Source organism: Physeter macrocephalus, unplaced genomic scaffold, assembly GCF_002837175.3.
Source record: "Physeter macrocephalus isolate SW-GA unplaced genomic scaffold, ASM283717v5 random_226, whole genome shotgun sequence".
Classification (NCBI taxonomy): Eukaryota; Metazoa; Chordata; class Mammalia; order Artiodactyla; family Physeteridae; genus Physeter; species Physeter macrocephalus.
Window position 1 is genome coordinate 25,164 of NW_021145512.1, and position 26,208 is coordinate 51,371.

Sequence of the window (26,208 nt, forward strand, 5' to 3'; positions counted from 1 at the left end):
AGCTTGTGGGATCTTAGCTCCCCAACCAGGGGTGGAAACCGGGCCCTCAGCAGTGAAAGTGCAGAACCTTAATCACTGGACTGCCAGGGAATTCCCCTCTTTCCCAGATATAAATACATATACATTTTCATCCAGCATGCCATTCTAGGCAAGTATTCTACTCACGTACGTTTACAAAGATTTAAGTACAGACATGTTTATTACAGTCTTAGCAAAAGATTGGAAATGACCCAAATGCCCATCAATAGGGGTCTTGTTTATTATACGGTATACACTTACAATAGAATACTATGCAGCTTTTAAAAAGACTGAGGCTTACTCCTAGGCACACAGCCAAGAGAAGTGAAAACATATGTCCACAAAAAGACTTATGCAGAGAATGTTATAACAGCTTTATTCAGATAGCCCTCAACTGGAGCAAACCTAACGTCCATCAAAGGAGAATAAACAAACTGTGACATATTCATACAATGGAACACTACTTAGCAACAACGATAAAAGGAATGAATGGATACACACAACAGGAATGAATTTCTAAAGCATTTTGTTGCACAAAATAAATCAGACACAAGAGTAGGTACTGTATGATTCCATTTACATGAATTTCAACAGGCAAAACCAACCCATGCTGACAGAAATCAGTACAGTGGTTGCCTCAAGAAGGTGCAGATTCCTGGAAGGGGCAAGAGAACCTTCAGGGGTTAAGGAGATGGAAATGAGGTGTTGCTTACACCTTTTATACAGTTGTCTAAATCACTGAAGTGTACACTTAAGATCTTTGCAATTCACTGAATTTAATTTTACCTCAGTTTATAAACAAAATTGGGAATTCCCTGGTGGTCCAGTGGTTAGAACTTGGTGCTCTCACTTCCAGGCCCTGGGTTCAATCCCTGGTCAGGGAACTAGGATCCCACAAGCTGCGGAGCAGCCAAAAATAAAAAATGAAAAAATAAAAACAAAATTAACTATTGAATGGGGAAGTAAAGTCAAACTTAATATGTCCTGAAATGGAATGATCTCCAAATAAATTAAGGGGGAGGAGTGGAAACAAGGACAGAAAATGTGTATAGTATGCTCCCAGGTGTAATAAAGAGGACACATACCTATTACATAAGCTTGTATACAGTTGGCCCTCTGTATCCTCGAGTTCTGCATCTGCAGATTCAACCAACCACCATGCAGGATCACAGATATGGGGGTGCCGACTGTACTAGGCCATTTTATACAAGGGACTTGCGCGTCCGCAGATTTTGGTACCCTCGGGGGTCCTGGAGCCAACCCCTGCAGGCTGACTATATATGTATCAGGTCTGGAAGGACATGTAAGAAACTGTTGGGCAATGGTTGCCTTTCTGGAAGGGCCTGGAGGCCTCAAGGTCTAAAGTAGAGGGACATGTCTCAATACTTTTTTGTACTGTTGGAATTTTTTCACTGTGTTCATGGTAACTTTTCAGATATAAAAACTAGTTAAAATTTCTTGATTGGATAACGGTGTTCTGAGGTTGAATTGTCATATTTCTCTACCCTTGATAGCTGGAAGCAGGGACATAAATGCTGCTCTAACACTGCCAGCAGTGGGCGGCCTGTGTCTCTGAGAGTAGAAGTGGGCATTTGCACAAGCATATCAGGGAAGCGGCTGGAAGGCGTTTCTGGGGTAGGGAAGTGAGAAGCTGAATCCTGGCTCAGGACACCACAGGAAATAAACTGAATATCTATCTGAGCACAAGGATTTTGGCAGGAAATGATAAGCTTTCTGTTGGAGAATGTAAAAAGCCAACCCATGATGTGGAGGATGTATCATGATGGAATTTTTTTTTAATGTGAAAAGAAGCTTCTTTGGTGGGTTGGAAGACAAGGCTTTTAAGAGGATGTGGGACCAGGGGAGAGAGTAGGCCAGAAAAAGGAGTTCTGAGCTAAGAACAGGACTTCCAGGTGTAATTTTTAACCAGACAGTCCAGCATTTGGTCTTTATTTCCACAAACAAGAACATGCCATCAAGGGTCCTACCAGGGAATGTCCATATTCATTTTGAGAACTGGACCCTGTGCTAGTGAGCTGACTCCCTGCTTGAAGTCCAGAGCAAAAGTTTCATTATCCATTATTCTTCTGTGTAAGGGATGGTGGGGAGGAGGGACGACTTCTCCTGTCCCAGGGAGATGCCCTGTTCACTGGCTTTGCCAGAGGAGGCGGTCCAGGTCTTTCCCCAAGGAAGTCCTCAGCTCAGAGGGACAAGGAAGGATCCCAATTCCAGGATCAACGGTAAGGAACCCTGGAATGCATGGGATCCTTGTGGAGTCATCAGTCCCTGGCAAAACGGTTCAGAGAGCAATCCTGGTCAGGATTATGCGTTCAGCTAACCTTGGGCCCAAATGTCTGATATATGCTAAGAAGAGAGAAATCAAGGGTCTTGGGTAGAAGCTCTTTACAAAATGTAAGAGGCAAAATATCAATGGGGAAAAGGTCTCAGAGGGCTTTCGGCAAATGGCTAAGACCCAGGTGGGAGCAGGGAGTGGACCATGTAATAGACTTTAAGCCAAGACATCATGGGGATGTGGCAGGGGCTGCATCTGGCCCAAGCAGATGAAGGGTCAGTGGGGTAAGGGTATTCATGACTCTGGGGAAAGGCCCTTACAGATGCTCTAGTCCGACCCCTTCCTGATGGAAACTGAGGCCCAGAGAGTGGACTGACTTTTTCAGTAGCCGACGTCAGGACTGAGCTTGGTCCATGACTCAGACTCTAGCCTCCCAATCCAGTGGTTCTCCTGGAAGTGGAGGCAGAGGTGAAGCCCTTGACCAAACACATACTCTCTTCCTACCTAGGAATGTGTTTCTACTGAATTCCATGGAAAGGGAGCCACTCAAGTAGCCTGGAGTGAGGGCAGCCCTCTGAAAGGGTCATAATAGCAGACCCTGGTTCATCACCTACCCAGCAGCTCCCCCTTTTCTTCCCCTGCCGGAAGCCAGATTTTGTAGTAGGTGAAAACCTCTTGATTTCAGGAAACATAGGCCAATTTCCCAAGGCCAAGAAATGAGTCCTAATTGGTCTCATGGTATTCCAATTCCCCTTTGTCAGTGATTGGCCTAAGGGTGGGCATACGATCTAGTTCTGGCCAACAAGACATAAAGGGAAGATTGTAGGGCCTTCTGAGAGAGCTTTTGCTTTTCTAATAAAAGGGAAAGATGCAGTAGGCGCCATCATGCCCCCATCTCGCACACCTTCCTTCCTGCCTTCAATGCAGATGTGTATGTAGTGTGAGGGTCAAGCATGAGAGTAAAGGCATAGCACCCTTAAGATAGCAAAGTGGATGATCAAACCCAAGTCTTTGGTGGCCCGAGTGAGCTGCTGGACCAGCGCCAGCAACCGTCTACCTCCAGACTTCTTGTTACGTAGACATTAAATGCCCTTATGATTTAAGCCGCTGTTAGCTAGGTTTTCTCCTACTTGCAGCCGAAAGCAATCCTGATCGGCACTGGCCATAAATGTTAGTGCAACTCCAGCCAACTTCAAGAGACGCTGTTTAGAAACAGCCTTTGGTCAGCCTCCTCAACCTTGGGATCTGTTCTCCTGAACCCCCGCCCAGCTTTCTTGTCATTCCTCAACCAGATGGAATCCCCCCACCCTTCCACCCACCCCACCACATCCTCCCCCATCAGCCTGGCCAGTCCTACTCATCCTTCATTGCCCACATTGGATGACCTTCACTGACCTTGCTCACTACCACCAGGCATACATCTAATTGAAAACACTGATCAATCATTTATTTACCAATCATACTTGTGGTGGCCTGCTGTGGATTAGCCATAGGGCCAGCACTGGACCCAGCAGGCAGTGCAAGTCCTTGGGAGCCCTCACTGCTGGGGCAGACACATCAAGAGCAGCAGCGTAGGGAGTAGTGATAGAGGGGTGGGTCGGTTTTATCTTGGCAGGGGAGCAGGTAGCCATTTCCATACTGCTCTCTCCAACCAAAGGCTTTATTTCTCTGGGCAAAGACCAGCCCTGTCTGTTCCAGGACTGACCTAAGCCCATCTCCGAGGAGGCAGCAGAAAGGGCTCTTGTGAATGATCCCTGAGCAGGCAGGGCCTTGGGGTAGACGTGCTCTTGGCCACCCACCTTTCCCTACTGTCCCTGTAAGGCCAAGGCCCTTAATGGCTAGAGGAAGCAGCAGTGGACATGGCAGCGGAAGATCCAAATTGGAACCTTAGCCACCACTAACTTGATGTGTGACTTTGGACATGACGTGGCTTCTCTGAGTCCCAGTATTAATGAAAGACAGAGGAGGTTAATAAAGCCTGCCTATCTCTCAGGCTGCTGCAAAGACTGAATGAGATAACTGTCCGATGCACCAGGGCCGGGGAGTTCTGGCACACTGGAGGTGGGCAGTAAGTGTTCATTCATCCATCTGCCTGCCCACCCCCACCCCACACACAGCAGAAAGCCAGAGACAGCGCTGTGCACCTTCCATGGGGGACAGACCGGGCGCTCAGACATCATCCCACCCAAGGAACCGGGTGGTGTATGCTTGGTCCTCGGGTGGGGCATGGGGGTTCCTTGGGTTCCCAGACTTTCTCCTGCTCTGAAAAATACCATCAACGGGCAGCACAAGAAGGAAAGAAAATTGGGCTGGTGGGTAGGAGGATAGGACTCTCTCATGTGTCTCTCACAGATTGTTCTGAGGGTTCCCCGGCCCCTCTGGAGTCTTTGTCCAGCAACTTCAGGTAGATTCACTCACAGGCAGGGGCTGTCTGCTCAGGGACCGCCGGGCACTGCGTGTTCTCAACGATGCTCTGTCAGCAGCAGGCTAGACGGCCAAGACCAGTCAGCAGAGGGAGGCTTTCCCCAGAGGTGCCCAAACTCTGGCGTGACAGACAAACCCTGAAGGAACCCTGCTTTGGGCGGTTAACAGGTATTCCCTCTGGGTCTGCAGGTGAGGGAGGACCTAGACCTCCGCCTGTGGCCCCAAAGGAGGCCATCACTGCCCATACTTGGAGTGTGATCTCAGCTGTCGTGGGGCGGGAAAAGCATCTCCCGGAAGAGCCAAACTGACCTGCCTGGGAGAAAAGGGGCGGATTCCAGCAAATGTTGGCCAGACAACAGAGGGGCCTAGGAGCTGAAGGAGGTGCCCCGCAGAGCTGGGAAGGGGGTCCAAACTGTCAGTTCAAACGGAGCAGTGAACTGTCAGCGGGTTGCTGCCGGTGGTGTCGTCCGCAAGTTATTGACTCAAATTCCTCATCCTTTGGATGAGGACCACCATACTCCTGGTGGTCCCAGGAGGCTCTGATTCCCACTCGCTCCAGCAGTGGAAAGCTGCCCAGGACCAGACATTTTGTCCCCGGGCTGGATTGTCCCTTCCGAGTGACAGGAGGGATCTGAGGCAGCCCAAGGTAAGCTGGGAGAGACACAGGCTCTGGAAGGTTGTTTTCTCACCTCCAGAGCTGGAATCTGATTGCCATTTAGATGACGAGAGAACACCAGAGCCCGGCCATGGGGCCAGCTCGAGGCTTAGTGGGGGTGGGACCCTGCCCGTCCCAGAGATGATGGCAGGCCCCAGGAAAGATGGACGCCAGCAGCCTTATGGGAGGCTCCCTTCACTTCTGAGCCTGCCCTCCAGACACCCGTCCCCAGCTGAGATCCCAGGCGTGGAGGAAGAGGTGGCCCGTTGGCTGGGGCTCCGTGGGGTGTGGGCATGATGGGGTCACCTTGGGGCATGAACCCCAAAGCTCTGCTGTAAGTTGTACTGGAAGGTTCGGGTGTCCTCAGGAGGGCAGGGGCCTTGGGCGTGGTCTTGCGGCTCTTCCTAAGTCTCAATGTGCTGTCACATTAGCCCAGTCAGGGAAACTGTCCAAGTCAAATATGACCCGTCCCCAGGTGTTGACGGCCAAAAATACACAGGTGATTCCAATGACGTTCATTATTAGTCCTGTTTTCATCTGGAAAAAAACAGGGTCAAAGTCAGCACCCTCGGGAATGCCAGGCTGTCAGAACAAAGGTGAATGGGCCTTGGGAACCAGCACTCTGGGAGAAGGGAACAAAGGCTGTTTGCTGGGCCTCCCGTCCCCAGGCCCGGCCCTGTGCTCACCCCAGCCCCCAGGCAGAGCTACTTCGTGTCCAGTAAGAATCACCACTGCTAAAGCAGCCTGGGAAACAGGCAGGACAGGTGGGCTCTTCAGGCTCATTGGGACGTTTGGCAAACTGGGCCTCAGGGAGGCGAGGGAGTTACTGGAGGGGCCCGGGTCTGAGTCCAGGTCCAGCGCTCACCCCAGCGCCTTCACCGTCCCACAGGCACGTGCTGGCCTTTCGAGGGCCTGCTCTGCGTTCTTTGGGTGCTCACTAACCATTGCTTTCAAACCCTGTGGCAGATTTTTCACTGGGGATTGGAATTGAGTTTGCAATTCCTGGCTTCTGGGACCCACCCTCTGTGTGAGAATGCTCCATGGAGTCCCAAAGATACCCAGCGGAGGCTCTGAGTTAACTAACACCTGATTGGGCCGAGGGAGGGACCCGCCTTCCTGGCCTCTCCTGTTTGCCCACTTGCCTCTCCCCATTCCGGAGCTGCAGAGCCGCCCTCCTCCCGCCGGAGGCTGGGATAAAGCCAAAGCAGAACTGCAGAGTTCCTCCTTTGGCAGCATTTGTTTCCAAGGCAGCATCTGCTCCCAGGCAGTGGTGTCTCTCCCACTGCCTGCTTCCGTGTCTGTAGACACCTCTGTCAATCTCTTTGGCTGTCATTAACATCTCCCCTCATCTCAGCCTTGCCCCTCCTGACTGTCCTCACGGGTTCTTACTAGATTGTGAAGTCCATCTTGTCCATGTGGGACTCCCACCCTCACCCCTTCCAAGTACTCAGTGAAGGCTCCCCTGGTGGCTGCTCGGGCACTTCCAGGTGGGAGATTCTGTAACCCACCTCTCAGCTTTGGGAGACAGAACAGTCTAAGAAATAAGAGATCATGTCAAAAAAGAAGAAAAAAGCTGCATACAAATACAAATAATGAGTTAGGTCTGGACATTTGGTCCCAAACTGTTTGACACCACAGGTCATTAATAGATGGGGCATCCCTCATGACAAAAGCATCATAGCTGATAGGAGTGAATAAAAGCGGCTGCGTTACCATGTCAGAAACCTTGAGGTGTCCATAGGAAAACACGATGGCATTAGGTGGGGTGGCCACGGGCAACATGAAGGCAAAGGATGAAGTCAGGGTACAGGGGATCATGATGTACAGCGGGTTGAGGCCAATGGCACGTGACTGGGGAAAAACACAGCACTACAACGTCACAGATGCAGAAAACAAAAGCTCCTGGGGACCGTCACTCGGAAAAGCTTTTCCCTAATGTACGGTGCACATTCCCACCTCTGTGCCTTGGTCCGGCTGGCTCCTCTACCCTTTTCCACATCTGGATGATAACTCTGCTGGACCCTGAAGGCTAAACTTACCAGGAAGCCTTTCTGAACCCCCTCAATTCACTCAACATATACTTCCTGGGCACCTACTATGTGCCAGAGACCATCTGGGGCACCCCTGCAGCCCATGTGTGCACGTGTCTGTCTGTCCTGACACAGAGAGCGCCTAGAGGGCAGGGACCACATCTCTCAGCGATGTGTGTGCCTCTGTATGTATGTGTTTTTATACACATTTGGGATCATTTTGTGTATGGAATTTGGTATCCACCTGTTTAAAGCTTAAAATACAGCCACATCTAGCACAGAGTAGACAGATGCTCATAAATATTTGTTGAATGAATGAATGATATAATAATTTGTAATGTCTGTCAATATCAAAATTAATAATCTATCATGCAGATCTGCTTGCACACGAGAGCAGACACACATGCAGAGATGTTCAGTGCGATATTGTAATAGCAAAACACACAGGAAACAGACTCAATGGCCATCAATAGCAGGACGGTCAAATAAAATACATGTATACAAACAATGGAATCGTTTGCAGCTGAAAAGAAGAATTGAGTAGGTTTTATGTGCTAACAATGGAAGGATCTCCAAGATATATGATTAGATTTAATAAGGTGCAGAACAGGACCATGGAATAATGCCATTTGTTTAAAAGGAGAGTGTGTGTGTCTGTGTGTGCATGTGTAATACGTGCAGAAAGATACCTAAGAAATTAATAACAGGAGTTGTCTCTAGGGAGGAAGCTAGAGCGTAACGGTCTATATACTCTTTGGTATTATTAGACATTTTCTGGCTATGTGTATGTATCACATTTTCAGCTTTGAAAAATTATGTGTTCCCATTTTATGAAATACCCTTCGGGACTGTGATTTTTTTTTTTTAATGGCTTGATAGTATTACATTGTATGAATATATGATAACTTATTTCACCAATCCCCTGCTATTATGGAAGTATATTTATAACAAATAATTCTTTGATGTGCATCTTTATAAAATAAGCTTGTAGGCATCTCTGATGATTTTCCTAAGACGGATTCCTGGACGTAAAATTCCCAGAGTCCGGTGTAATCTCTTAGCAGTAGGGTTTTTTTAAATCCTTGTCGTTTTATTTTCACAAACCTTATATTTTAAACCTTTCTATGCACAAAATATAAATATGTATATAATATTTTTTTACCAATGGCCTCCAATTTTCTTTATTTTCACCACTATCAGGAAAGTATTTTAGCATATACTTTTAATATAGGGGTTTTTATTATAATATATATACATGTATCACTGTATTGATATATGCTAAACCATAGGAAAAAATAAATATTTTTTGGCGGGGGGGAAATTCCCAGAGTCAAAGGGTATGAGCGGGTTTCAGGTTATGATTCTCATGGGTAAACAGGTCTCTGAAAAGGCTGCACCAGTTACACTCCCTCTAGGAGTAACTGAGAGGAACCAGTCTGCTTCCTGGTATGAGGCAGGAGTGTGAGGTCTGTGTGGCATCTAACTCGGGGCTTCAGATTCTAGAAAAGCTTTTTTTCGAAGGGCCTGGCCACCCTCTCAGGTGAAGACCTCCATTTGACTAGTGTCTGGAGGTGACAAAGCCAGGCCTCTGCTAGGGGAAGGAGTCCTCACTACGGCACGACCAGCAGCAGAAGACGTTCCTCGGCATCTTTTCGCCCTGGGCAGCCTGCTTAGGGGAGGGGGAGATGGGCCACCTTGCTCTTTCTAACACTTCCATCTTCTCTTGGAATAAAAGGAGAAAATCACTTGGGTTTGCTTTTTATACACGTGGACACCCTGGCAACTGAATGAAAATTTGCCAACTTCAATCCTGTGTTGAGGCCTTTGTAAGTCTGTCCTCCCAACTCCAGAATGACAGCCCCAGCCTCTCCCTGGCTCGTTTTGCATCTGTGGAGGGTTTTCATAGCCCTCATCCTACTTGACCCTCAGCACAAGAGTAGGGGAAAGAACTCGAGTGACAGGTTTGAGGATCCCACAACTTGAACTCAGGTCTTCTGACTCCGAACCTAGGGCTTTTTCTGTACCACCTTGTGGTTGGTACTGCCAAGTGATGAGTGACAAAAGGAAATGGAAGAGAAAGTCACAGTCGAGCTTCCTATAAGCTCTGCTTTCTTCTCAGTCCCAATTCAAAAACACGCTTGCCCACGGAACACAACTCTTTAGCCTGGCACGCAGCATCCCCATCCACCACCACCCGCAGCCTCTCTGGGCTCAGTGCCCACTGATCCCCAGTCCCCGAGCTTGCCAAGCAAGGCTTCTGGGAGTTTCCAGTCATGCACTCCATTTCCTTTATGTGGGCTACTCCATCTTCCCAGAACGTCCTCTCCCCTCCCACCATTCCCAGGCTCCATTTCCCCCAAGATCTCTTCCTGGTGGGTTCCAGCCAATGGTGTCCCCCTGTCCTACAGGCCTCCTGCTCACCTGTGCTATATTCTGAGAGACCCTCTATCATTCCCCCATGGCATCCTTGGTGTAAGCCCTGTCTCCCCAGCTTGAGAAATAATCTGTTACATTTATAAATAAATTTAGGGCACCTGGTTGTTGCTTAGCACTTTTGGTCAGCGTGGAGGATACAAAGAAGAAACAGCGAAGCACTGAGCGCAGGCCCAGGGCCATCAAGGGCACACAAGTCTGTGTTAGAGCAGGGCTCAGGACCCAGGTCTCCAGAGCCTGGCCAGGCTTGGGCCCCTGATGTCACTGCCTCTCTAGGGACCCAGGATATGGTCAGCTTCCTATGAAATGATGACTAAGGGTCATCACCCCCAGCAGGGTTACTTACCATGGAGGCAAAGATGGGCAGGAACAGGGTGGTGGTAGCCACGTTGCTTGTGCATTCAGTGAGCACAGCAATGAGTGTGGACAAGATCAAGGTGATGGCTGCTGGGGACACAGCATGCAAGGGCTCCATCTGCTTCCCCATCCATTCTGACAGCCCCGAGGCCTGGGAAATACAGGGAGGGCAGTCACCACAGGGCTCGTGGCTCGCAGTTCCTCCGGAGCCTGGAGGGACCTTCATCTGTCTCCAAAGAGCTCAGCCCATCCTTCCCTTCTGATTCTCCCTCTCTGCATACATACCATAGGTGATCTAATCCATACCCACAATTTCAATCTCCATCCTCACTCTGCTGTCTCCTAAATCCTCGTTTCTAGCCCAGCTGGTCTGCTGTCTGGATTTCCACTATCCCACGAGCGTGTCAGACCCAACATGCCCCAACCTGAATTCATCTTCTGCTCCCCCTGGGCTCCCCAGCCCAGTGACTAGACTCACCTCGTGTCCAACCTAGAAGGCTAGGGGGTCATCCTGGTGTCTCTGTCCCCCTTATTTCTTATGCCCAGTCACCATGTCACCCCAAACATCTCATGTCCATCTTCTCCTCTCTGTCTCCCACAGTTCTTAAAGCTCAAGAGAGTGATTTGAGCCAGAAATTGGGAATTTAGATTTGGGGCTTTAGGCTAAGAATAGATTGTCCAGGGAGGGAATGAAACGTGAACAAAGAAGAAGCCAAGGACAGAACCTTCAGGAACACTCATATTTAAGGGAGAACAGAGGAAAAGTCAACCAAGGAGGCAGGGCAGGAATAGTCAGTGTTAGAAGTAGACAGGAGAAAATGATGTCTTGGGGACCAAAGGAGGAAGGAGTTTCAAGAAGGAGACAGTGGTCCATGGAGTCCAGTGTTCTGAGCCTGTGTTAGATGAAGGCTATGGAGCATCTACTGGGTCTTCCCCAACCCCTGTCCGTCCTAGGCCTCCACTTCAGACATCCAAGAGATTTTTCCCAAGTGCAGATCTGACCAAGTTATTCTCTGGCCTCAACCCTTGAGAAGAGTTGTACCCACCACCTTCAGAATAAGGTCCACACTCCCTATCTTGACCCTCAGTGAAGTGGCTTCTGTGAGCCTCACCAGCCTTATCGTCTGCTGTTCCTCAGCTGGATACAACACGCTGATTTCTTTACTGATGTGTCACTTCTTTCTGAAATGCTCTTCCAAACATGCCCCCCTCTCTTGGCTGTGAAATCCTCAAGAACAGGGACCATATATCAATCTCCTCTGTAACTCCTGTGCCTGACCTAACACAGACGTAATAGGAAGGTTTGATGACGAATGAATGAGTGAATGAGAGATAGAGAGGTGACTAAATGGATGGATCTGTTCATCAAAATAATAATGTGCCAGGCTCTGTCCTAGATGCTGAGGAAACAGCAATAATAAGATAGACCAAGTCTATGTATTACGTTCTATTCCTGGGTAGATGGATGAACGGATGGACAGAGGAGAGCAACACCAAGCATCCCTCCCTCTGGCTTATTTCTTCCCTATCAGGGAAGGGGGGAGGTAAGAAAGTTGCATTTTGGGGTGTTTTCCCCCAAAAGCTCTTCCTCTCCTCCTATGTCGCTACATACCTAGCTAGAGAAAAAAAATTTTTAATGGCAACCATATCAACAAAGTTCAGCAGGAAGAGGGACCAAAGGTAATGGTGAAAATATTCACAAAGACTTGAAAGAAAGGTCTGCCTAGAATAAATCAAAGCAGAGATTGTTATTACCAAACCCCACAGGAGACCTCCCAGCATCCCCCATCTCTTTTGGCTAACCAGGGTCACTCATTCACTCATTTCTGAAATCACTCAGAGAGTAAGTACTTTCTCTATTCCAGGCACTATTCATGGTGCAGGGTACCTAGATGACAAGGCAGAGGCCCTGTCTTCAAGAAATGAACAGTTACATGGAGAAGACAGACACAGAAACACACAGGCACAGGCCTGGGGTGCCGAGAAGGAGGGGTGCAGCAGTTCTCAGCTGCCCTCTTGGTGAAGGAAGGGGCCCTAGGCAGCCCACAGTGGAGAAGTTACCTCGCATCCTTTAGCCAGGGCAAAGCCACCCCCCAGGAGCAGCACAATGCCCCAGGGTACTTTCTCCTGGGCCACCTTCCAGTTCAGCAGCGGAGGCGGATAAAATGGTGTTTTCCTTTCTGAGAAGAGATGATAAACACACACACACATACGTTGGGAATTCCCAGGCAGTCCAGTGGTTAGGACTCCGTGCTTTCACTGCTGAGGGCCCAGGTTCAATCCCTGGTTGGGGAACTAAGATTCCACAAGCCACGTAGCGCGGCCAGGAAAAAACAAAAAACAAACAAAAAAAACCATACATAACCCAGACCAGCATTAGCAAGTAAAAGAGATAAAACAGATCTAATGCAGGGGAATAAAAGCCTGCAAGGACAATGAGTGCCGTCTCATATCTGTAAATCAGCTAAAATTTACAGTAATCACTACAACACCCACTGCTGGTAAAGACATGATATGGTAAAGCTATTATACACTCCTGTTAGTGTTATAAATTGGTGCAGTCTTTTTGAAAAGCAATTTACCAATACATTTTAAAAGCCTTGAAGACATATATACTCTTTTACCCGAGCTGCAATCACTGCTAGAAATTTCTCCTAAAGAAGAAACACCCTCAAAAAGCTATATTCACGAAAACATTAATTTATAATAATGAAGAATTCAAAACAGCCAGAATGCTCCATGACAGGGGAATGGTTACAGCCCCCGATACAATATAATGCCGTTATTAGAGAAAATAACTTTGAAGACTGTGGCAATAGCCGGAAATGTTTCTAGCATAACCACAAGCAAAAACATGAAAACAAAAACCAATAAAGAAACAGGATTGAAATTATGTGTGTTTTGATTCTAGCCATATGATATATATGCATATTAACAAAGACTGGGAGGGAGAGAGAAACCCCCGAAATACTGATGGCATTATGGGAAATGTGAAATCTCTTTCTGTTCCTGTTGTAAAATAAATAAGATTTCAAATGTTTAAAAAGCAAAAGAGGAGATTTTGCACTAAACAATATGCAGAGAAGCCTTGGAAAATATGCTGTGCCCGGACTTTGTAATCTAGCCAGTCCTTTTCAACAGGGTGAGATGTTCTCCCTCCCGGGCCCAGGGAACACCATGGAGATCCTTTGCTGCCGGGGCCCCAACCCTGATGAATGGGAGGCCAGGACAGGAGCCTTACCTTCCTCAGTCTGGCTGCAGAAGTTGAACTTGGGCTTCTGCGAAGGCACAATGAATAGCAAGATGGCCACAAAGATGGCCACTGTGGCATCGGAGGCATACCTGGGCAGGGAAGAGCACGTGGGGTTAGCCCATCTTGGCTACACTGACAGTCATGCAGCAAGCCTGCTCTGTGTCTGAATGCTCCCACGTGAGGAAACAGGCTCATCTGAGTAAGAAAACTGGAACCCCAAAGGCCAAGATCAGGAGGGGTGAGGTAGACTGAATCCTGGCTGGAAACCAAGACTCCCACGTTCTTGGCCTAGCTCTGCCACCAACTTTGAGTGACTCTGAGCGGCTCACTTCCCTCTCTGTCTGTGTTGCTCCATAGGTGAACTTCATGAGCTCTTCTCGACCAGATTCTCTGGGATTCTGGGTTCACCAGGGTGACCACAAGGACTTTGGGGCCACCCCAAGCAGACCTTCAGAATGGAATAAGCAGAAACAGGCAGCAATCTCCCTGTCCACATCATCTGCCCTTTCTAGGATATGCATGTTTCTCAGCCTTTCTTCTATTCTGACCACATAACATCTTAGCCAGGAGAGAAACTTCATATCCCCCCTTTTGCCAAGTCTCTGTCTAAAGAAGCTTCTGGACCCCAGGATGTGTGTCTTCAGGGGGACTCGCCCGGATCTGAAGAAAGATGAGAAAGGAAAGATGGCAGAACAGAGATTTGGAAACCAGAGCACTGAGAGCCCCAGTCCTAGCCCAACCGACCTCTCTCTATCACAGCCTGGCTACCCTGCCAGCCTGTTGGGGCAAGAGGGGCCACAAGAACACATCTGTGAGCTTGTCAGGAAGACTGGTGAGACAAAAATGAGTCCAGAAACCAACAGAGTGCTCCAGAACTGGACGGCAGAAAAGGAGGAGAGCCATGGAGGGGGCGCTGTGGGAGGAACCACTTACTTTGTCTTGCCCTCCACCCAGGCGATTGACAGCCAGCCGGGCATGAAGCCGGGGTCCCGGGAGAACCACAGGCCGACCAGCAGGAAGAAGCAGAGAAGGACGTTGACCTCAGCGAAGGAGAGGGGCCCCAGCTTCCTGTACTCCGCCCACAGCACCTCGTGGGCAGCCTTCTCCTCACTCTTCTCCAGCCCGCAGCCCCAGGACTCTTTAATACTAGAGAATGCAAAGACAAGAGGACGGCGGGGCGTGTTGGTCAACTCAGGGCTGGTTGAATGGAAGCGTGCACTGGGCAGCAGAACGTGATAGAAAGCCACACAGGGCTGCCTGTCACCCGGGGGCCCTGAGCGAGTCCCTTCCCACCCCTCATTTCTGTCACCTGCCTACCCTACCCCACAGGACATAGTGGGGCAAAGTCTCTGTTTTATGGGCCCGGCATATGCCCCCAGGGTGCCCCCAGAAGAAGCCTGAGATGGCACAGGTGGGGTGTCAGCGACAGTGGAGGTGGAAGAGAGGATGGCCAGGAGGGTGGGAGGCTGAGCAAACCAGGGAGCAGGGGATGGACGGAGCACAGGAAGCAGAAAGAAGCAGAACCGAGGCCACTGCTGGCAAGCGGGGCCTGGCAGGTGCCAGTCGCCTAGAGACCGGTGGCTGCCGACATCTGGGGGTGGCCGTGAGAAATCCGGAACCGGCTCAAGGTGGGGCCGAGGCTCCTTCACGTGCTCCGTCTTCCTCCTCCCACTGTGGCCTGGAGCTGCCTTTGATGGTGCCAGGATGCCAGTCCCCATCAGCAGGTGGCTCAAGAGGACACAAGGAACAAGGACAGGTCCCAGCAGACCGGGTCAGGCAGGAACAGGGTGGGTACGTGCATTGCAAGGAGCGGACATGTAGGATTAAGGACCCAGAAGACTCTGGGGCTCGTAGTAGCTGTGGCTAAGGCAGGAGGGAAGCCAGCCAGGTCCTGCTCTTGGATGGGCTCCCTAGGAACCAGTGCCCATTGGCCAACACGCCTGCCCAGGGCACCCTGCAGGACTTCCCTGGGGAGTGGTGGCAGGAGGGGGCAGGAAGGAGGAGGGATCTCGGAGGAGTTATAGAGGGTACCTAGCCTTGGGGAGGGGCTGACGGGCCACTGGCACACAGGATGCCAACCCCGAGGGATCCGCTGAGGATTCCAGTCACACTTTCCAGCCCCCGTCAGCCTGAAGGTGGGGGGCAAGGCCAAGAGGATTATCCCTAGAGAGCCTTCCCTTGTGGAAGTCCTTCCTGGGACCCTAAAACAGACTTCCTAGGAGCACAGGGGTTAATGCAATACGTGCTGAGGTGCCGAATGCTGAAGCCAGGGCTGGACGGGAACCACCCTTGAGAGGGTGAGGGCCATGCAGGGCATGGGGCACAGCCTAGAGCAGGGACTCAAGGAGGTTGGGACACAGCTTCCCGCGGTGCTCAGGGGTTAGGAAAGGAAGTGGCAGTGATGGGGACTCAGGTCTGCACAGCCTGCCAAGATCTCCGTTCTGGACAAGGGGCAAGGACATTTGTCCTCAGGGTCACCCTCCAGGGACACCCTCCAGATCATCCAGCATGGGGATGGCTCTGCTGGCGTGGGAGCTGGCCTCTTTGTCCTCGCCCCCTTGGCATAAGAGAGTCTGTGTTCCACCCACTACCGATCCGCTGCCACCTGTCGTTCTCGAGACTCGGGGGCTGGACCAGAGGCTTCAGGCTTCCAGGATAAGGGGTGACTTTGGTAGCTGCCCAGCCCATGTCTGATGCTGGAGACACATCCCGACACCACACTGGCTGCAGACTCTGGGGGCTGCATCATATATGCAGTTGTCCAGTGCTGGCCCCCTGCAGTGGTACCCCCAGGCCTTCAGGTCCCTCTTACACTAAGTGGTTTCACATTCATCTTTGGGTTAATCCGTCTGGTGACTGCTGGGCTGGCACGAGATGCAGGCAAATGGATCCAGCTTTCCTGTGGGGGCCCCACGAGCTGGGTGGGTGCATGATGAACTGGGTCAGTGCGCTGCAGGAGAGGCAAAGGGACCCCGAGCCCCGGGCAGGGGTCCAGAAGAACCGTCATCCCTAACTCAGGGCTTAGCCTGGTGAGGAAAGTTGGGTATAAGCCAGCAGGAATATCCCAAGAGTCCTGGGTGGTCTTGGGAGGGTCTGTGGCTCCCTTGGCTGGATGTGGCCTAGGAAGCTGCCCATAAACTCAGGAAGATACAGTTTTTCTGAATTAGGCTGGAGGGAACGACCCTGACATTGCTCTCCACGACCAGCCAGATGAGGGATTCAAACCGTGCAGCCAAGCACCCGTAGGAGCAGCTTCCCTTTCACATGGGGGCCCGGACACCGGGCAGGGTGGGGTGTGCGACGAATGCCTACAGCTACCATTATGTCGTCATTATGGCTGCTTTGACTATGGACGGAGATTTTTTTAACGGCAGTTTTCAAAACAGTTCCTCCTTCAGGAGAAAACTTAACCAAAGTGCCCCTTTTTCCCATTAACTCACAGGTCTTCGTGGGCGCCTTTACCCTTCAGCTCTGAGATCTCTTGGCCACATAGGCCTCTGTTTTTTGTTGGGCTCAAGCGCCATGTGAATTAAGGCACAGAGCACATGGCTCACGGCTAGGTACTTTATACTCCAGTGTGAGAGGGTCACCTTCATGCCATAGATAAGTTTGTGCATTTAAAAATGACAACAACATTTTAAGGTATCTGTCAGCCACACATCGTGGTTTCTGTCCAAAGTCTGGCTGCTGTCAAGGTTGACTCTTGGTCAGCTGTGTGCTGGGAACTGGAAGGTAGACTTTGCAGAAGCTGTGCGCTGCTGGGAACATTGTAAGCATGCAGTAGATCTGGGTTTGGACTGATCTGGATATTATGAGGAGTTCTGCTGTGACCTGGCCTGACACACACTAGCAGCCAAGTGGAAGTCTGTCCAGCAGTGTTGCCTGGCACCAAGAAGAAAGCTTCTTGTTAATTGCTTTGACTACGGTACACCTGCTCTTTCTCCCTGGGCTGGGAGCTGGGCCGGGTGTAGGGGGCAGAGAGGACTTAGCGCAGGCCACAGAGGAGCTAAGGTCGGGGGAGGGATGGCCCTGGAGCATGACTACAGGGGCAAGGGGCGAGGCGTGGCGTCAGGCAATCCGTCAGAATCAGAATGGGGGCGGGGGGAGTTGGGAAAGGTGTCGCTGAGGAAGGAGCATTTGAACTGGCCTTGAGGACTGAGGAGGTTGGAAGGTAGGAGGGTGGGGAGCGGCCTGTGCAAAGGCACGGTGAGCAGCAGGGGTAGCGGGAACTGGAGGGCAAGCTAGCAGGAGACGGGGCTGGAGAGATGTTCCGGGCCAGACAGGAGGAACTCTCTAGACTCCCCTACTGAGCCGAGGCATGGTTAGATCCTCTGTTCCACGAGCATCTCAAACTTACTTGAATCTCATGTAAATAAACCGGAGCCACAGCCAGGAGAGCAGCAGCATGAGCAGCATATTAGGGAAGGCAAATCCGAACCAAGAGGCGAAGTTCACGGTGTCTTTGCTGTCAGGAAACAATCTGAAGGGGAAAATACTGGTCCACATCTCTACCAGACACTGAGCTGCGCAGAGCGGGCGGGCCGGACCCTGCGGGCGGAGGCCGAGCAGCAGCCGGGCCCTGAGAGGTGGTCTGGAGCGGGGGCCTCCTCCTCCTGAAGCCCAGCCACCCACACCCACCACTCAGCATTACCCCAGTCGAGCAGGGGCCCCAGAGCACGGCCACGCACAAGGCAAGCCTCAGGAGCGACCAACTGACCCTCCTGGAGGTCCACACCCCGCTGAGAAGCTCATGAAAGGCATGGCCCTTCAGTCCGGAAAAATACATCTTTGTACACACGTAATTTGGCCAACAGCTCCAGGGGGTCCACAGATGCCTCAGAACCTCACCCCGTGGGCTTCTGCAAGGGAAGGCCCCCCACTTAGGAAATCAAATCTCAAAAGCTTCCCAGGGTGGGACCAGAAGATGTTTCCTGGGGGCTGGAGGAGGGTCACTTCCGCCCCCAACCCCAGGCACTGCTCCCTTTAGCCCAAGGGTGTCAAACTAGCCACAGAGCTTTTCCCATTCAGCCCAGAGGAATTTCAGGGCGCACCATAAGGCTATCATTACGGAAAACACTCGCAGGAGCCAAACAGTCTGCTCGTTCGACCTCAAGGTCTGCAGGCCCGCCCTGCCCGCCTCCCAGCTGCCCTCCCGACCCCTGTCCAGGGTGTTTGCACAGGACGGGACCCGCCATACTTCTGTTCCTTCCCTCTGTGCCCGCCGCAACTTGTACTTACCTCCGTTAACACATTTACACAACCTGCCGGAACCCTCTGGGTGTCTGCTACCCTCAGTTGTCCACGAGTATCCCATGGGCAGGGCCCAGGTTCCTCTCACTTCTGTGACCCAAGCCCCACCCGGCACAAGACCAAGAACAGAACTGGGTCCTCAAAGCCTGGGTCCCCTTGTGGCCGAGGCTGGAAAGTTCTAAACCACCCCATGGTCCACCAGGAGCCTCACAGGGGCACACGTCCCCCTCAAGGGCAGTTAGAGGGGCCATAGTGAAAGAGCCGGTGAGGCACCAGGTGACCTAACCTCTAACCTTTCCGGGTGTCATAGGACCGTCGCCATTAACAACCGAGGTTGTGAGCCAGCTCTGAGGGGAGCGTCTTTAGGGGCATCTATTTTCTACAAGTTTTAGCCAAGGACCCCGCTTCTCGGATTAGACTGTCAATTCCCATGACTAGCTCCACGTTCAATCCACATTCCCTGTCTGAGCGAGAATCCTGAGCCCACGAAAGAAAGGCAGGACTTGTCCTGAGCAGAAAGCAACCCGGTCTGTGGACATCAGCTCCTAGGCTGTGGGGTCCTGAGCATGTGCAGGGAGGTTGGGCCACAGAGGCTGATGGCGGCCCATCCTCTCACTCCTGCCAGGCGGCCCCCACCCCCATCCAGGCTCCAGGGCCCAGCTGAAGAGGAGGGAGAGGTGGGTGGGCCCCTCCAGCCCCATCCCCCCCCCACTATTGTCCCCAAAAGGCATGGTCAGCGACTCACTCTTGCATCTGGCCCAGGAGCACCACGTTGGGTCCCGTGCCGGTCAGGGTGGCAGTGCCTCCGATGCTGGCTGCGTAGCACACGCACAGGGTCATGGCCTTGCCTATGTTCTTCCTGTCGACCTCCCGCTGCCTCACGGAGGGACCTTCACAATTCTCTTGGCTCCCTGTGGTGGGCACACTGCCGTGGGCACACTGGAGACCGCCTGCCCAGCCCCAGCTCCTGACCCTGCCGCTGACCTGAGGACCCAGGTGTGCCGGCTCTGCCGGCTCGCCGCCCAGGTTCTCTGTCCCCCGCCTCCAGCCCAGTGCTCTTATCCGGCCCCACGTGCCCCCCTCCCAGCTACGTCCCTCGGCGAGCCCCAAGCTCCTCAGTGCTCCGAGCAAAGTCAGCGGCTTCAGACACACTCCTTTCTTTCCTGCCTCCTTGCTCTTGCTCGAGCTGTTCCCTTCATCTGGAGGGAGGGGTCCACATCCATCCCAGATGTGCTCTCCTCCTAGCAAGGCCTCTCCCTTTTCTGCGCTCCCTCAGTGTCTGGCTAATGGCAACCCTTGGCCTCCCCTAAGTCGGATGAACTATCCGAGGGGCCTCTCAACCCCATTCCACCGGGCTCCACAGCATGAGCGTGTCTTCTTCATCTCTGCAGCCCCAGGACCTGGCCCGGGGTCTGGCAACCAGGCTATCAGCACAGGCCCTGAGTGGCCCCACGCCGGGCCCTGGGGATGGGGTAGCCAACAAGACGGAGACAAACACAGGCACTCTCTGACTCGCCTGAGCTCGGTGCCTAGCGGGGAAGCAAAGGTGGGATGACCAACCCCGGTACCTGCGGGAGCGGAGTGCGGCGGGATCGGGCCTGTTCAGAGGAGGCCTCCCTGAGGGTGATCGGGGGAGAAGGGATTGAGGGGCATCCAGCAGGTGCTCAGAAGATACCCAAATGAATGATCAAGTCAACACGTATCCATTTCTGTGATGGCGGGAACGGAGGGCAGGAACTTGCTCTCAGCTCTACTTTAGGATCTAACTTTTATGCACTAATCACATTCCTAAAACTTAGGAAAACAGCATCTTCTAAATATTTCCCTATGTGCCTGCTAAAAGGAGGGCTCCAGGAAGCAGGGAGGTGGCTAAAGCTGTTGGCAACAGAGGGGAAGGCTGCCCTGGCCAGGGCCTCACCTGGCAGCTCGCCGGCCTTGCCCCTGTCTGCCAGCTCCAGAGCCCCGAGGCCGGCCTCGGTGGCTGCGCTCATGGCCTCCATCTGCCGCAGCACGGCCTCCACAAGGGGCACCATCATGGCCGTGGTGGCCGTGTTGCTGATCCACATGGAGAGAAAGGCCGTGACGCCCATGAAGCCCAGCATCAGCCTGCAGAGGAGGGGCAGGAGGAAAGCCGGAGAATCCCCCACCCCACCTCTCACGACCCCCAGGGAGCAGCGGGGGGCCAGGTGCCCCCGCAGGGATGCCGGGGGTCAGGGCCAAGGTGCTGAGGCCAAGATTGGGTATCCAGCGGAGGGTTGCAGTTTTAGTGCCTCCCTCCCTCCCCCCCTTCCCTTCCTTCCTCTGCCTCCCTCCCACAAACACTACTGACGTCTACTCTGCTGGCTACCGGGTCACCAGGCGGCCTGAGCCTCAGTCGTGGTTCTGAGGCGCTCACCATCTAGCAGGGGAGGCACCGGCATCCAGTTTGTGCAGACCCAGCGTGCAGAGTTGGCCCTAATATGACTTAGGGGTGATTCCCACCCACCCTGACCCCACTTCTCCCCTCATGAGTTCAGAAAGGCCGCGTGGAGTCAGCCTTCAGGGGTAGGATGGGCCGGGGGGGCCCTGGAGAAGTGGGACCTCCTTCATGGCCGATGCTCTGGCCCACCTCCATTCACACTCTCGGCCGCCCTCCACTCTGCGGCGGACCAGATCCCCAAACAGTATTCAGAGAACGTTCCCTTTCCGTGTAACACCCCCCCTTCCGCCTCTGTGCCACCTGTATCATCTGCCTAGAAAACTCCTCACGGCCTCTCAAAGCCCTCAGGCAGCATCCCTTCTCTGTCACCTCCTTCCCGGTGCACACCAGGTAGGGCTGACCGCACCCTCCTCAGTCTTCGCTAGGACACTTCTCGCTGGCTGGACTTGAAACTGTTTCCACGTCTGCTCTCTCCTTAGCACGTGAGCAGGGGAGGTCTGCTTCTTCTCCGTGGGTCCCGCACACCTGGCACCAGGCCAGGAGCGGAGGAGCTTGGGAGGGGCGGCTGGCTAAATGGAACTCAACCTCTTGGTGCCCGTGGCCCTCGGCAGTCAGGCTCCTCCCCAGGGCCACTAATTTATTTGCCTGAAGAAGGGTCTCGGGGCTGCACTGCACCGGGCTTTAGCTGGTATCCATGCAGATAGACCTCATGGACCCCTTAGTACAAAGGCTGGGATCCAGGCTAGGAGGAGGGTCAGAGTTCACATGAATGAGGCTTCCACGTGACGCTCCAAGGCACCAAGGGGGCCTCGACATACAGGTCGTCCCCAGCACAGGCAGTGCCCCGGGCAGCTGGAAGCCAGGCTCGGAGGAGGAGCCAGGTGACAGGAAGGAGCAGAGAAGCGTGTGTGAACGTCCTGGATTTGGGAGCAAAAGCGCTCCGGCACACACTCCGGAATGAGGCCCACCCGCTGATGGAGAAAAGCCAACCACTCAGAGGATCCTAAAAATGGGGATTCTGAGGCCTCTGAGGCCTCACATTTCTAGAAGATGCAATGGCTTCTGATTTGACCCTGTAAACCAATCAGTGGAGGGGCTCGGGTGACAGGCCGGAGAGTCCCAAAGCCCTCACTCAGGGGAGCTGAGGCGCCCAGGGTGCTCGGGCGGGCCAGGGTCTCTGTGTGCTCAGAGCCCAGCATGGCCCTTGACGTGAGGACGTAGCAGGAGGGATTTACTGTGAACTACCAACCTGCCTTCCCAGGGCTGGGCTGGGTCACGCCATCATTTAGGGCGCACGTTGCCTCAAAAACAAGGTGCATGCTGAGTTCCCAACTAGAGGGGGCAAGGCCCGGTCCAATCCCCATGTGACGTCAGCAAACCATTTAAGCCCTCTCTGCCTCGGAACAGAACGTGGGTGACGGGGATAATCCCTAACCCTCAGAGGTGCGGTGAGAGTCAGATGAGGTGGTAAATAAGCCCCCGGTATCATGCCCGGGGCCCTGCGGGCGCTCCGTACACCCAGGTGGTTCTGCTATATCAACTCCACGGCTTGGTCCGAATGGCCTGTGACTGGGAGGGGAGATCTTGGAGAGGGGTGAGACGACCGAGTAATGGGGGAAAGGTGGGGTAAGCAGCAGCTTTGCAGAGGGAACAGATGTGCCAGCTTCGGAGGGATGACCTTTCTGCTTCCCCCTGAGCTGGGTAGTTGAGCCATCTCTTTCCTGCTCTCCCCCCAAAGCCCCTAGGGGTATCAGGCATGGCTTGGTCCGGCCACCCAGGGGTCTGCCTGGCTGCCACGCCCAGGTAAGGCCATGGCCAGTCCTTGCCTGTGGGTGATCTGGCCTGTGCCACGCGCCCCTCCCTGGCCCTGGGGCCTACTGCAGAGCCCTGCGGTAAGAGAGAGAAGGGGTAATTACTGGGCAGGCTTGGCGCCCACCCAGAGGAGCGTGCGCAGGGCGAGCCTCTTATGCAGGTCCCAGTGCTCCACAGCCACGGCCACGATGAGGCCACCCAGGAACAGCACGTTGGTGTCCTTCATGTACTGGACGCACACCTGCAGGGTGGCATGGAGGCCCCATCAGGCCTGCCCCGTGACCACACACTACTTGGGCTCGGGGTCACCCAAGTCCCCAGAGATAGGCGAGCAGAGCAGATGCTGACTTCAGGGCAGCTTGGAATGGGGATGGAGGGTCAAGGGTGTGTCTCTATGCCAGAGAGAGCCCACAAACAGGGTATTATCTGGTCCCCCGGGTCCTAGGCAGCTCAGAGAAGGGCTCAGAGAAGGAGCCACTGGGAGAGAAGCAGGAAGCCGCCCGGATGCTCTGGGGCTGCTCACCTGTTTGGAGTCCAGAATCTTGAAGAGCGGGAAAAACAAGGCAGGCATGAGGGCAGTGACAGCCAGAGGTATGACTTCTGTGCACCAGTAAATCGCCATGAGGATGATGACATAGGCGCACCTGACAAACTGAAGAGACGGCACTGAGGCCTGGCGAGCTGCTGCCGCCCTGCTCCCCACCCCAGAACGCTCGGGACAGCAGGGCATGGACTGTCAAAACAGGGTGGCATGTCAGTGGGAATCCCTGCTTCCCTTTCCCCGTCAGCACAGCCTTCCAGGTTCAGGACAGTGAGGAGGGCACAGGACCCGTCATCAAGAGACTCCTGCCCCCTGCCCCCCAGCCCTGCGGTCCTGGGCAGGTCTCTCACCTCTCCAAGCCTTGCATCCCCACGTCTTCACAGGGAAGAAGAGGGGGGAAAGGAGGAGGAGGAGGAAGGGGAGGAAAAGGAGGAGGAGTGGAGTGGGGGGAAGGGGAGGAGGAGGAAGAAGGAAGAAGAGAGAAAAAAAGAAAATACTGTTTTTGATGACCCGCTCTAAAAATTAAATCATTTTACAAAGTAAGTGCAATTCTTAGGGGAGGCTCCCCAAAGCACATCCTCAAACTCCAGGTATCTCTATCTAATTTCCTTCTCAAGAGGCTGCTCCAACTTTCTCGGCTCCCAGAAATGTGTGTTGTAAACCAGCCCATTCAGAAAATGGCCAGCACTGAGTATTTTCAGGGTTGTTTTTCTTATAATTGAGAAGATGGTCTTGGTGTCTATTAGCCTCTCTAGTTACAAGGGTCTCAAGCTTTACTGTTTGTATTTAATCTTCTGTGAACTGCCTGTTCACACCCTTTAGCTACTTAGCCACTGGGATCTTGGCTTTGGAGTGAGACAGACCTGGGTTTGGTTCAAGCGCTCGCAGCCCTGGCCCCTTACTCACTGTAGGACTTTAATTCTCCGTCTCATCACCTAATAAAATAGGGATAATAATGCCCACCTCCCTGGGTTGTTTTTTTGTTTCATCAGCATTTTTACTATAACCATTATTAACCACCCAGGCTCTGCCTCTCCCTCATTCCAGCCCCCTCCACTTTAATCAGCCTCCAAAACCTATAGCTTCTACCCCCAAATCTTCCTCTTTCCCTCCTTCCTTCACCCTGTGGCCCTGCCTTTGCTCAGGCCACATCTTCTGCCTGCATCACTGCTGCTATCTTTTTTTTTTTTTTTTGCTGTTTTATTCGCTGTAGTTTTTTTTTTTTTTGGTAATTGAAGTGTAGTTGATTTACAATATCGTGTTAATTTCAGGTACACAGCACAGCTATCTTCTAATACGATCTTTCTACTTGCATCACTCCACACTGCTGCTCCCTCTTTCTCTTTATACAAACCGGATCATATCACTCCCTTGTTTAAAAGCCTTCCTTTGCCTTCAGGACAAAAGCCAAATGCCTGAGCATGTCTTGGGAGACCCTCTGTGATGGAGCAGGCCCTGCAGGGCCCTCCAGCCGCATCTCCCATGCCCACTCCCACCCCGAGCTCCTGAGACCCCAGGGCACTGGTGGGGACTGAGGCAGATGCTCGGCCTCCCACAGCTGCTCTCACACATGACACCGTTCCTTTGGCCTGGAGTGAGCGCTCGGGGCTCAGTTCACTGCTGCCCCTCGTCTGGGTCTGTGTCCTTCCTCCATGCACGCCCCCCCGCCCCCCCGCAGCAATTAGCACACTGGGTTGGCATTCTATTTCACCCACCATTGAACACTGAACAGTGGAGTGAGCAGTGGAGGGCAGAATCCTTGTCACTTGGCATCCAGCACAGGCCTGAAACCCCGGGGACACTGCAAATGCGGATTAGAGAAACGAACCAGCAACAGCACGGGCTGTGACAACACTGCTGGGAAAACGTACTACCTGCACACAATCACTGTTTATCACCACCGAGATAACACATATTATACGCATGGAACATCACACAAAGGCTGAGACATTCTGTGTCTGGACTGTGTTATCGGTGATAAAACTAAATCTTTCTTCAGCAGCCCATGAGAACCCCAGGACACCTCCCTACTCTCTAATGCAGGGTTTCTCGGCCTCGGCACTACTGACGTTTTGGGTTGGATGGTTCTGTGTTGGGGGGTGGGGGGCGGGGGGCCTGTCTTGTGCGTGGTAGGATGTTTGGCAGTATCTCTGGCCTCCACCCTGCTAGATGCCAGTGGCGCTCTCTCCAGTTGTGACAACAAAAAATGTCTCCAAACTCTGTCAGATGTGCCCTTGTTGGGAAGGAGGGGAGAATCAATGCTGGTTGAAGCCTCTGGGCTCAAGGCAGGAGAGCAACGTGGTTAGAAGACCAGGCTTTGACACCCGGCAGGCCTGATCAGTGTCCGCTCTCTGCCATTGTGTGGCCTTCAGTTACGCCTTCTCTGGGCCTTGGTGTCAAGGGAGAGAGAGGTAGGAATGGTCCGCCGCAGGGGGGGCAATAAGAGGGTGTGCTGTGGAGAATTTTAAAACGGTAATACTGGGCTTCCCTGGTGGCGCGGTGGTTGGGAGTCCGCCTGCCGATGCAGGAGACACGGGTTCGTGCCCTGGTCCGGGAAGATCCCACACGCCGCGGAGCAGCTAAGCCCATGCGCCACAACCACTGAGCCTGTGCTCTAGAGCCCACAGACCACAACTACTGAAGCCCGCGTGCCTAGAGCCCGTGCTCCACAACAAGAGAAGCCACCGCAATGAGAAGCCCGCGCACCGCAACGAAGAGTAGCC

General features: G+C 52.9%; 2 protein-coding genes across 4 annotated transcripts in view; one reads left to right on the plus strand and one right to left on the minus strand.

Annotated features, from left to right (window-relative positions):
- Window positions 1-26,208, plus strand: part of XAF1 (XIAP associated factor 1) — a 69,970-nt gene that overhangs the window by 14,238 nt on the left and 29,524 nt on the right. The gene's annotated exons all lie outside the window — the stretch shown is intronic.
- Window positions 26-26,208, minus strand: part of SLC13A5 (solute carrier family 13 member 5) — a 27,963-nt gene continuing 1,780 nt past the window's right edge. Inside the window, exons 2-12 of the mRNA XM_028484766.2 lie at window positions 23,468-23,596; window positions 23,049-23,185; window positions 20,632-20,819; window positions 19,459-19,624; window positions 17,821-17,943; window positions 14,397-14,609; window positions 13,452-13,552; window positions 12,272-12,390; window positions 10,200-10,361; window positions 7,104-7,241; window positions 26-5,927 (exon numbers count right to left, since the gene is read on the minus strand). Coding sequence (XP_028340567.1) covers window positions 5,802-5,927; window positions 7,104-7,241; window positions 10,200-10,361; window positions 12,272-12,390; window positions 13,452-13,552; window positions 14,397-14,609; window positions 17,821-17,943; window positions 19,459-19,624; window positions 20,632-20,819; window positions 23,049-23,185; window positions 23,468-23,596 — 1,602 coding nt within the window. The 3' untranslated portion in view covers window positions 26-5,801. The remainder of the gene's footprint in view (window positions 5,928-7,103; window positions 7,242-10,199; window positions 10,362-12,271; window positions 12,391-13,451; window positions 13,553-14,396; window positions 14,610-17,820; window positions 17,944-19,458; window positions 19,625-20,631; window positions 20,820-23,048; window positions 23,186-23,467; window positions 23,597-26,208) is intronic.